Source organism: Lolium rigidum, chromosome 4 (assembly GCF_022539505.1).
Source record: "Lolium rigidum isolate FL_2022 chromosome 4, APGP_CSIRO_Lrig_0.1, whole genome shotgun sequence".
NCBI classification, from domain to species: Eukaryota; Viridiplantae; Streptophyta; class Magnoliopsida; order Poales; family Poaceae; genus Lolium; species Lolium rigidum.
Genome location: NC_061511.1, coordinates 217,294,794 through 217,306,883, shown reverse-complemented (window position 1 = coordinate 217,306,883; position 12,090 = coordinate 217,294,794). Strand labels below are relative to the sequence as shown.

The 12,090-nt window shown below is 43.0% G+C and overlaps 1 protein-coding gene across 1 annotated transcript; it reads left to right on the top strand.

Moving 5' to 3' along the window:
• Window positions 1–265: 265 nt before the first annotated feature.
• LOC124707053 (ABC transporter G family member 48-like) lies at window positions 266–6,259 on the top strand. Its single transcript, XM_047238713.1, has 18 exons — window positions 266–392; window positions 674–758; window positions 857–1,147; window positions 1,224–1,314; window positions 1,421–2,321; window positions 2,418–2,578; window positions 2,694–2,797; window positions 2,920–3,085; window positions 3,177–3,266; window positions 3,393–3,508; window positions 3,641–3,973; window positions 4,085–4,375; window positions 4,480–4,563; window positions 4,757–4,890; window positions 5,017–5,244; window positions 5,343–5,514; window positions 5,601–5,855; window positions 5,935–6,259. The coding sequence occupies exons 1-18, from the start codon at window positions 277–279 to the stop codon at window positions 6,202–6,204; spliced, it is 3,888 nt and encodes a 1,295-aa protein (XP_047094669.1). The 5' UTR covers window positions 266–276; the 3' UTR covers window positions 6,205–6,259.
• Window positions 6,260–12,090: the final 5,831 nt, after the last annotated feature.

Sequence of the window (12,090 nt, the reverse complement as noted above, 5' to 3'; positions counted from 1 at the left end):
GGGAGAACAAGAGATAGATGTTCAGCGAACTGAATACAAATCAGCCCTCGACAGCGGAGCAGACCGGCTCTAGATCCTGCGTCAAACGGCATGGTGGCACCTTGTCTTGGACGTGTTGGGCGAGAGGCTAGGCCAAACACAGAAGATGCGCTTGTCACTTTGACACCAAACTAGTACTGTACTGCCTTGCTTGCTTGTTCCTACTATTGATTATGCACAGTTTTTTTCTATGCTGCACCCATCTGCATTACTTGTGTGCAAGCTGAATATTACAAGATGCTAACACAGTGCCTCATGACCGCAATGCAGAGTTTTGTTGGGCGGCTCGCCTCCAACAACAAGAAAACCATCAACATACTCCGAAGCGTCAACGGCATCCTCAAACCATCCAGGTATGCTTCTAACTACTAATGCTTCTTTCTTTACAATTATTCTGCAGCTGGTGGCAGCAGCTGTATAGCAGGCATGTTATCTCTGTCACATGCCTCTCATGCATCATCAACCAATATAAATTTGTTTCAAGTGTTTTGGCATAGGCCAGGGGTTCCCCAAAACCTTTTTCCAGTATCTGAACGTTCATGCAAGGAAATCAACTCGTTATTTTTGTTATCAATTTGCTATAAATGTATAAAAACCTGAAAACGTAAGTATTTGACATGCATGTTATTTTCAGGATGACTCTTCTTCTTGGACCTCCTTCTTCAGGAAAGAGCACGCTTATGAGAGCGCTTACTGGCAAGCTTGATAAAAGCCTCAAGGTTTTTACTCGTCTGTTTTTTTATGCTTATTATTCCTTTTTCTGCTTTTCTTAATGGCCGCATGCATAAAAATAATCACCATCTCTTTCATGTTGCAGGTATCTGGCAACATTACGTATTGTGGCCACACATTCTCGGAATTCTACCCCGAGAGGACCAGCGCGTATGTCAGTCAGTACGACCTGCACAACGCGGAGATGACCGTGCGAGAGACACTAGATTTTTCCAGGCGCTGCTTGGGAATTGGCGCTAGATATGACATGCTCACAGAGCTCGCTAAGAGGGAGCGTAACGCGGGCATAAAGCCAGACCCTGAGATCGATGCATACATGAAAGCTACCGCGGTGCAGGGGCATGAGAGTAATATTGTGACAGATCTTACTCTCAAGGTGAGACTTTTACTGTTCTATTCGTTGCACATATATCTGTAACCGAACAAGAGTCTAACAACACCCTTGCTTTCAGGTCCTTGGGCTTGATATTTGTGCTGATACCTTGATCGGTGATGACATGATCAGAGGAATTTCTGGTGGGCAAAAGAAACGTGTCACAACAGGTAAGCACACTCATGAAAAAACTATATAAAAGAAACTCAACTACTCAATTCATTGTGGAAAAAGAAATTTGTCATTTGTTATGCTTATCTAAATTTTTTATGCCAGGGGAAATGTTAACAGGACCCGCAAGGGCTTTGTTCATGGATGAAATCTCCACTGGTTTGGATAGCTCTAGCACGTTTCAGATTGTAAAGTATGTGAAGCAATTGGTCCATGTGATGAATGAGACCGTGATGATCTCCCTCCTACAACCACCACCTGAGACATACAACTTGTTTGATGATATTATTCTGCTATCGGATGGATACATAGTGTACCATGGGCCACGTGAGAACATCTTGGAATTCTTTGAAGCTTCTGGTTTTCGGTGCCCTTCTAGGAAAGGAGTCGCTGACTTCCTTCAAGAGGTCACTTCCAAGAAAGACCAACAACAATACTGGTACCGTGAACAGGAACAATATCGTCCCGTGTCAGTCCCCGAGTTTGCTGAGCTTTTCAAGTCATTCCATGTAGGTCAGAAAATGCTCAAGGAGATGCAAATCCCTTTCAAAAAGTCCAAAACCCATCCTGCCGCATTGACCACCAAGAAGTATGGCCTATCCAGAAAGGAGTCACTCAAGGTAGTGATGTCGAGAGAGCTGTTGTTGATGAAGCGCAACTCATTCATCTACATCTTCAAAGTCTCCCAGTTGATCATCCTTGGGCTCATGGCCATGACTGTGTTCTTCAGAACAAAGATGCCCAGTGGGCAGATTTCTGACGGTACCAAATTCTTTGGAGCCCTGACTTTCAGCTTAATCACCATCTTGTTCAATGGGTTTGCTGAGGTACAACTAACTATAAAGATGCTTCCTACGTTCTACAAACAAAGGGATTTCTTGTTCTTCCCCGCATGGACCTGGGGGCTGGCAAACATCATCTTAAAAATTCCTGTTTCGCTTATGGAGGCTGGGGTATGGGTCGCCCTCACATACTACGTGATGGGCTTTGCGCCTGCTGCAGGAAGGTAAGCGTCCGGGTATAATCCTTGTGCCCACTTAGCCGTTTGCATCTTAACATTTCAAATTGATAACTCCAGTATTCATATACCTGCTCATTATAGGTTCTTTCGCCAGTTTTTAGCTTTCTTCGCAACTCACCAAATGGCAATGGCTTTGTTCCGATTTCTGGGTGCTGTTTTGAAATCAATGGTAGTGGCCAATACTTTTGGGTTGTTTGTGATCCTTATTATTTTCATATTTGGAGGATTTCTTATCCCTAGAGGTAAGCATTCTATCATGAAAAAAAAAACATTCATATCTAGTTAGCTAGGCACGGCAAATCAGTTACCTGCACCTCATTTGATAACCTTCTAACTCCCTAAATTTAATATGGACAGGTGACATCAGACCATGGTGGATTTGGGCTTACTGGTCATCTCCTCTGATGTACAGTCAAAATGCAATATCTGTCAATGAATTCCTTGCCAGTAGGTGGGCCACTGTAAGTTTCTCTAATGACAGTGTATTTTCTTGTTTTAGTTTCTCTGAACTCAGACACCATGATATCCTAGTGTTGTAAAGTTGACAATGTCTCCTAATGCAAGTCTTTCATTATTATTACAGCCAAACACCGACACTTTTATTGATGCACCAACAGTAGGCAAGGCTCTTCTTAAATCGAAAGGACTTTTTACTACTGACGGGGGCTTCTGGCTTTCGATAGGAGCTATTATAGCATTTGCAATCTTGTTCAACATCTTATACATTTTGGCCCTTACTTACTTGAGTCGTGAGTACCATTATATTCTTTTGGCTGACATTATCCCTTGATGGCATCAAGAGCGAGGTACTTACACTACATATAATATTTTCTCTTCCAGCTAGTGGCAACTCAAACACACTAGTTTCAGACATAGAGAATGAGTCAGATGGCAATGCATCGTCTACTATGGCATCTTCAATACCCATGGGTTAGATCTTTTTTAAGTATCTATGTTAGAGTATTGCAGCATTTTTAATATTCTTAAGTTCATGTCATATTTATCAAGTCAACTGATGCCTTAATAAGACTAATTATACACTGTTTGCACATGAAGTTTCTGTAGGTCCTAATGGATCCAAAAATAGGACAACTCATTCAGGACTTGTCTTGCCTTTCCAGCCTCTTTCACTCTCTTTCAACCATGTAAACTATTATGTGGACATGCCTGCGGTAAGCCTACATACCTTCCTCCTCACACATACTGTGTCAGGACATATGTTTTTCACTTGTATGATAAACCTATGTGCAGATGTGGTAATTTTTTTTAGGTCTAGCATTAAGATTTTTTATTATGTGTTTCAGGAAATGAAGGAGCAAGGATTTGCGGAAAGTCGTCTCCAGTTGCTCACTGATATCAGTGGTGCTTTCAGGCCAGGTGTTCTGACGGCATTAGTTGGCGTGAGTGGAGCTGGAAAGACCACTCTAATGGATGTCCTGGCAGGAAGGAAAACTAGTGGTTCTATTGAAGGAAGTATCACCCTCTCTGGTTACCCTAAAAAGCAAGAAACTTTTGCCCGCATTAGTGGCTATTGTGAACAGAATGATATCCATTCACCAAATGTTACTATATACGAGTCCATTCTCTACTCAGCCTGGCTGCGTCTTTCATCAAATGTCGATGACAAAACGAGAAAGGTATTTTATTCAAGCCATCTTCAGACTCTAGTAAAGATGCGGTGTTATATATATTTGAAGGTTCAAGCTGTAATTGTTTTTGATTAAAGAAATAAACTTCCACCTGCACAGATGTTTGTGGAGGAAGTCATGACCCTTGTTGAGGTTGATGTGTTGCGTAATGCCATGGTTGGTCTCCCTGGAGTTGACGGGTTATCGACTGAACAAAGGAAGAGATTGACAATTGCTGTGGAGCTGGTATCAAATCCTTCAATCATATTCATGGATGAACCAACTTCTGGTCTTGATGCTAGGGCAGCAGCGATTGTCATGAGGGCGGTGCGAAATACAGTCAACACTGGGCGTACTGTGGTTTGCACCATCCATCAACCCAGCATTGATATATTCGAGTCTTTTGATGAGGTACTCTCCTCTTTCTCTATTTTTATTTGTCTCTCTTTATCTCCATATATTATAACTATTTAGTTCTAGAAATGTGAATAACTCACAACTGGCTCCTTTTGTAGCTTCTACTTTTAAAAAGGGGTGGGCAGGTTATTTATGCTGGTGATCTTGGTCGCCACTCTCATAAACTGGTTGAATATTTTGAGGTGAGTTACTCTGCTTACATGTTCCGGTTTGGGGGTGGCCAGGATTTCACTTATTCTGAGTTGAACACATGCTTACAAAATATGATCAGTGGGTTCAGAAAATCCATTAAAGATCAAACATGTCTTGAACTCCTTGCAGGTGTAGCAAAAGTAAAAAAAAAAACTAACCGATGGGTCTGACATTGCATTGCAGGCAATTCCAGGTGTTGAAAAGATCACAGAAGGATATAATCCTGCAACATGGATGTTGGAAGTTAGCTCCCCTTTAGCCGAGGCTCGCTTAGAAGTAAATTTTGCTGAAATTTATGCTAATTCCGCTCTTTATACGTGAGTACCTCAGTCACTGAAAGTAACTCTTTACATTTTTAAATAGAGGCTATCATTTCCATTAAACAAATGCAATTGTTTTCAATTATACTCTCTACTAAGTTCTTGTTTGTAAAATTTGACCAGGAAAAACCAAGAACTTATTAAGGAATTAAGCATTCCCCCGCCAGGCTATGCGGATCTCTCATTTCCAACAAAGTATTCTCAGAACTTCTACAACCAGTATGTTGCAAACTTCTGGAAGCAATACAAATCTTACTGGAAGAATCCACCGCACAACGCCATGCGCTATCTTATGACTTTGCTCAATGGTCTTGTATTTGGCACGGTGTTCTGGCAGAAAGGAACAAAACTGTATGATCCCATTTTCTTGCTATAGTTGAGAGCAATGTTGTTCAAAGATGATACATTAGCTCTTATGGAGGCACTAATAATTTTGTGTGTCTGGGCAGAGATTCAGACCAAGATTTGTTCAATCTACTTGGAGCCACTTATGCTGCTGTCTTCTTTCTTGGGGCTGCTAATTGCTTCACGGTTCAACCCGTGGTGGCAATTGAGCGAACTGTTTTCTACCGTGAAAAGGCGGCGGGGATGTATTCTCCATTATCCTATGCATTAGCTCAGGTAAACTTGTGTAGTTTTAATGCGGTGATTTGCTAATCATTTTGGATATGGTCAAATCAATTCTCAACATTGTGTGATTTGTGCAGACAAGCGTGGAGATCATCTACAACATCGTTCAGGGGTGTCTATACACACTCGTCATCTATCCGATGATTGGATATGAGTGGAAAGCTGACAAGTTCTTCTATTTCCTGTTCTTCATTATCTCAAGCTTCAACTACTTTACATTGTTTGGCATGATGTTGGTGGCACTGACCCCATCCGCGATGCTCGCAAGCATACTGGTAACCTTTGCGTTACCTCTGTGGAACCTGTTTGCTGGATTCCTTGTCGTCAGGACGGTAAAAAAATTAAGCTTAGGTTAACCATATTGTATGTCCAGATTCATCGGTTAACGATTGTTGTGATGGATTGTTGTAGATGATACCAATCTGGTGGAGGTGGTACTACTGGCTCAACCCAGTGTCCTGGACCATCTATGGGGTCGTCGCATCGCAGTTTGGTGAGAACACAGGTACTCTTACGGTCCCCGGTGGGAAACCGGTTTTGGTGAAGCAATATCTGGACAACAATCTGGGAATACGGCACGATTTCCTCGGCTACATTGTGCTAGGCCACTTCGCCTACATCGTCGCCTTCTTCTTCGTGTTCGGCTATTCCATCAAGGTCTTAAACTTCCAGAAACGTTAGGCAGTGTGTTGCTATGAAGCAATCTAGTGCGTGCATACGAAGCATTCTAGTGAGTGTGTGTATATTACAAGTAGTAGGACGCAGAGAAATTCCTCTGCTACTATTGTGTAAAAAAGATTTATGAGAGATACACCTTATATATTACTAGTATAATATGGGAGAAGTCACTTTTTGTCCGTTAACTATTATTGCCAGAATCTCAGTTTGTGTACTACTATATACCTAGGGATATGGGCATATATCTCAAATCAACTAGCTGCCTCTCACACCCAGGGAAGAGAAGATACCAAACCAGTTTCCTCAGAATGAATGACCACTGTTAAGAGGAAAAGGGCGAAGCTCTATTTTTTTTTTAAACAGAAGGGCGGGGCTCTGTAGCCTTATGTTTTTCAAGAATACATCTTGGAAGGTGTATCAATGACATAGAAACTCTGTAGCCTTATGTGATACTGACAAAAAATCGGTGGCTAAAAATATTATCTTTGTATCCATCTGAAAATAATACTAAATTGTATGCTGTCCAATATGAATTTGAACTATCATTGTATTGGGATTGAAAAAGTTTAGATGACCATCCAACAATTACATGTTCCAACACTGCCCGAGTCACCTGGAACAGTATGAACCAGGAGAGACGTGTGAGTACAACTGCATGATCATATTCAGTCATTATACATGAACTTTCCTTGTATCTATCTGGATCATTTCTTTTAGCACCGAATTTTTTGCCTACTATATAGGTGATATTTACAGCAGTTACTTTTAGAATATAAGTCCGGGAAAGAGATGACAACCAGGAATGGTCATGGTTGCTTGCCGATCCTCTTAGAAAATTGGTGGAAGGTCTTAGCTTTACATTTCACTGCAGCATGTTGCATTTTTTTTTGTCTAGCATTTGTTGGAAACAGGTTCCTGGAGTTAGGTGAAGATCGGTACGACTGACACTATATTTAAGAAAGGCCTTGGAAGCTGGTAAGATGGGATTTGGTGTTTCCGGGCGAGGTCACACTGGTAGAAAAAGGACGTGCTTTAGTCCCGGTTGTGCAACCGGGACTAATTATGCGAGACTAAACGCCCCCCCCCCTCCCTCCCCCTGGTCGCGGTTGCTTACGAACCGCGATTAAAGGCCCATCCACGTGGGCGGCAGGCACTCGTCGGGGCGGAGGACCTTTAGTCGTGGTTGGCCAGATCAATCGGGAGTAAAGGTCTCCGCAGGTTTAGGGTTTTTACCCCCCTAAATCTGGGTTCTTTTTGTTGTGTTTCATTTCTTTTATATTTTATTTTGTGTTTTATTTTAATTTTAAAGAAGTTTTAGTACACATATTCTACGCTACTATATACATGTTACACGTTGATGCATATGAATATATAATTTCAAACAAGTTTGAAATTTCAAACAAGAACAATTCAAGAGGAACATATAATATTCAGTCTCGGGTGACCAGATACAACTTCAAACAAGTTTCCATATACAATTTATCTAATTAAAAGTTCTTCGTCCTCGTAATAGTGTTTTCCTTTAGGATGGAGGACTTCCCTCATCAAAAATACTGTCCATTTCTCTTGAATTGGTCGGAAGCGAGCTTCTGGATTAAGCTTCTTCCGCAAGTCATTCCTCTGCAAGTTGATATCCTCAGCCCTCCGCTCAGAGGTGTATCCCCGGATAAACTCACAAACATAGTATCCACATAGATTGGTCCCCGGTGGCTGAGTATCCACATTACCTAACCTTCTAAATGTTAGCTCATCTTTGAATTCACCGGTTATGTCTTCTTTGAACCGTTTCCAAACCCTACAGGGCAAAGAAATTAAATGAACAAGGGAGTTATTAGTTACTTGATATCAGGAAATGAATGAAAGATGCCGATATAGTGCGCAAATGATTAAAAATAATTACTTTTGTAGCATTAAGCTTATGCCGATCCAATGCTTTGCTTCCATATTCAGAGAGTCCATGACGAGAACTCTGGAGTTGTCAAATTCAATTATTAGCAGAATCCAGTGGAACCTGCGGACACGTTACACGCACAGTCATGCATAACTCATCGATTAGACATAACATGCATGTAGTAAACAAAAGAGAATGTGCACAAGACAGAAACACTCACCCAAAATGGTAAGGAAATAGAATTTGACTTTTGAGTTCCTGCTTTGTAAGAAACCGATACAAGTCATTCTCCACGTCTTGAGGGTATCTTTCTAACACATATCCATTAATGATATGTGGTTCAATGAATCCAACATCAAGGATGTTCTTTCTTTTGCATTCCCCAGGCTTCCTTGTGCATAATAGCGTACACAAGAATATAGTTAGGAAAATATAGTGCATGCAATGAACGAGATGAGGTGGAGATTTAATTATAGAAATAAATCACTTACAGAACGTAGCAACTCAGGATAGATTTATCGAGCTCGCGCAGATTGAACAACTGGAACAATTCACTCGTATGAACTTGTACATGGTACTGTTTGAAGTGATGCTCCTCTCTAACTTCCGCATAAATATATTCTTTGCCGGCCTTAATTTTAATGAAATCCTTGTACCAGCGTAGCAGATTTCGCATATGTGTTGGTAGACTCACTTCCTGCGCAGGCTCGATGAGAGGCCCATTCGGTACATATGTAAATGCCACCTCACTTGTTGGCACATCCTCAAGGCCTAACAATGCATGAAGAGTCATACCGAACTCGCCCGCTCTTTCTTTGGCCGCCGTTACAGTCATTCCCTATGCGCTAGCAGCTGCTAAGATAGCGGGGTCCAATAGTTCCATGTCCTTATCCATAACGGCTCTGAAGGACAATGTAACGGAAGGACCGGCTTCCACTTTGAGCGAGGGGGTCGATTGGTTTTTCTGTTCCCCGAGCTGGGAACTTGTTTCCCGCATTTTTTACTTGCTTCTTTCTTCTCCGTCGTCATGGCTTCATCCAATAATGCTAGTTGCCTACGAAATTCACGTCCATAGTCTTCTTGCTGATTCTGCGAGATTTGGGACGGTGTCGTCAAAAAATCCTTAGCCCACTTCTTTTGCTTCTCAGTATATACCGGCTTGGGCTCAGGCTCTTTTTTCGCCTTGACTTCCGCCTTCCATTTCTCATGGTGAGCAGCCGCGGCCACGTCGGTTTTCTCGACACTAAGTTCCCAAGGTCTCGGGAGGAGAGGCTTCATTGATGGCATTGGTACCCTTGTGGTCTTAGGTACATAAGGCTCCGGGTTAATAGTCCAGGAGGGGGTTGCCTTGTTGTCCTTCGTAACCCCCTACTTCTGCTTCTTCTTCGCCGGAGGTGGACTGGGTGGCGGCGTATCCACCTGAGGCGGACTGGGGGCGAGGGCTGCTTACCCGCCGGAGGTGGATTGGGGGGGGGCGTCGGATGATGTGAAGGAGGTGTAGGTGGACCACCACCCCAACCACCACCACCGGAGGAGGGTGGACTTGTTGGGTGATTCCTCGGGGTCGGTGGCCTTGGCGCCTCGCCTGAAAACTTGGTGTACTTCTTTTTCCATAGAACGAATTGGCGCTTGACATCTCGAAGTTTTTCCTCCCCTTCGGGTGTAGCATAGTCAATCTCCAGGTCCTCGCACCCTTGGACTATGTCTTCCACCGTGACACGAGCATAGCCATCTGCAATGGGGTTGTTGTGGTGGAGTGCTCCAGGTGTACAAGGTAAAGCGCTGCCGATCCCTACCTTCATGGAAATGTTCCCCATTGGATAATGCAGCTCATATTCTTTCATCTCCTTTACATCGTCCACGGGGTAGTGAGGCTCCGATGCACGAATCTCGATCTTCGGTGCATTAGCACCAGCCATGGCCAAGGGTGCATTAGCACCAGCCGGGGCCTCCGTGGAAGCCACTCTGCTTCTCCGCTGCTGGCTTCCGACATCCGCTGCACGATCTTCATGCGGCCCTTCCGATCGTTTGTCTTTTACAATTTCCTGCACCATCTGTTTCAACTCAAATATTTCCACTTCCATCCTCCCCATACGATCCGCATCCCGTTCCGTCTTTCTCTTACGGATTTTGTAACTATACGGGTCATTGTCCTGGGGAAACCCTACTTTCCACGGAATGGCGCCTTTGCCTCGTACATGTCCTGGGTGTTCAGGATCCCCGAGGGCTATTGTCAGCGCGTCGTTCTCTCTGTTAAACTTGATATCCCCTCTTGAGCTTCGGCCATTGCTTTAATAAGGGCGGCGGTGGGAGTAAACACTTTCTTCCGGTGAACACACCTCCCTGTCTTCGGGTCTAGCGATCCCCCATGCCTGTACCACCAGCTTTTGGCCCGTGGGTCCCATCCCTCTGTACCTAGAGGGATTCCTCGCGCTCTCAGGTCGTTCTCCATCTTCTCCCACTTTGGTTCCGAAGTGCAGTATCCTCCTGGCCCCATAATATGATAGTACTCTTTCTTAGCCGCATTTGCCTTATTTTTTCCGATATGGCCTTGAAAAAATCTGATTGCTTCTGCTTCACAAATTCAAGCCAAACATCTTTCAGTTTCTCATACTGTCCTTTGAAATCCGAAGTCTTCTTCTGCGAGACAAAGTCACGGGCAAATTTTTTCTTGTAGTTCCGGAATGCTTTGGCCATCTTCATAAGAGAGAACTCTTTGACAAGCCTCCTCCTCTCACGTCCACCCGAAACCACATTACCCTCTTCATCGTGTTTGTTGAATTCCGGAGGTAGAATGAAATTTTCCATAAGTTTTCTCCAACAATCCATTTTCATTCTCTTGCTGACAAAACTGAAACCAATATGTGCCTTGATTGGCTCATTCCATTTCTGGAGGGTGATCGGGACGTTGTCTCTAACAACCACTCCGCATTGGTTGATAAACTTTGTATAGTGCTTTTTGGGCTCCAACGGCCTGCCTCGTTCATTGACAACATCGATGGTTAATGTTTCTCCTTGTTCATCGTCTGGGTTTTGCCACGCGACTTTGTACACGATTTTTTCGACGATCCGGAGGGCTAAGAAAGAAAGAGAGTCACGTTAATACATATTTATTCAAATCAGTAAATTTGTATCACCAGAGGCTCAATGTGCCGCGTGAATTTATAGCGACCAACCGCGACTAAAGGGTTTTTTCACCGGAATTTGGGTTCCCGCGGAAAGACCCTTTAGTCGCGGTTGGTCTTTTCCCAATTACTTTTCATTTCAAAATCAGAAAAATACAAATAATATATTAAAAAATTCAAAAAAATAAAACTAATTCATTTCAAATTCTTAAAAATACAAATAATATATCAAAAAAATTCAGAAAAATAAAACTAATTCATTTCAAAATCTTAAAAATACAAATAATATATTAAAAAATTCAGAAAAATAAAACTAATTCATTTCAAAATCATAAAATACAAATAATTTATCAAAAAATTCAGAAAAAATAAAACTGATTCATTTCAAAATCATAAAAATACGAATAATTTATCAAAAAATTCAGAAAAATCCATTTCTTCCCGCCTGTGTCTTCCCGCCTCCTGTCTTCCTGCTCCCGCTTCCCGCCATTTTTTCCCGCCTCTGTCTTCCCGCCACCTGTCTTTCAGGGGCTTGCCGGAAAATTTTCCCGAGGCGCAACATCCGAAAATGTTGTAGGGCGTGTGCACCAACGACATCTTCGAGAAGCAGCGTGTCTTGATCTCCCCGGCAACGGCGCCAGAAAATATGCTTGATGGCGTGTATTTCACACGTTCGTTGGGCAACCCCAAGAGGAAGGTATGATGCGCACTGCAGCAAGTTTTCCCTCGAAAGAAACCAAGGTTTATCGAACCGAGGAGGAGCCAAGAAGCACGTTGAAGGTTGATGGCGGCGGGATGTAGTGCGGCGACACCGGGATTCCGCGCCAACGTGGAACCTGCACAACACAACCAAAGTACTTTGCCCCAACGAAA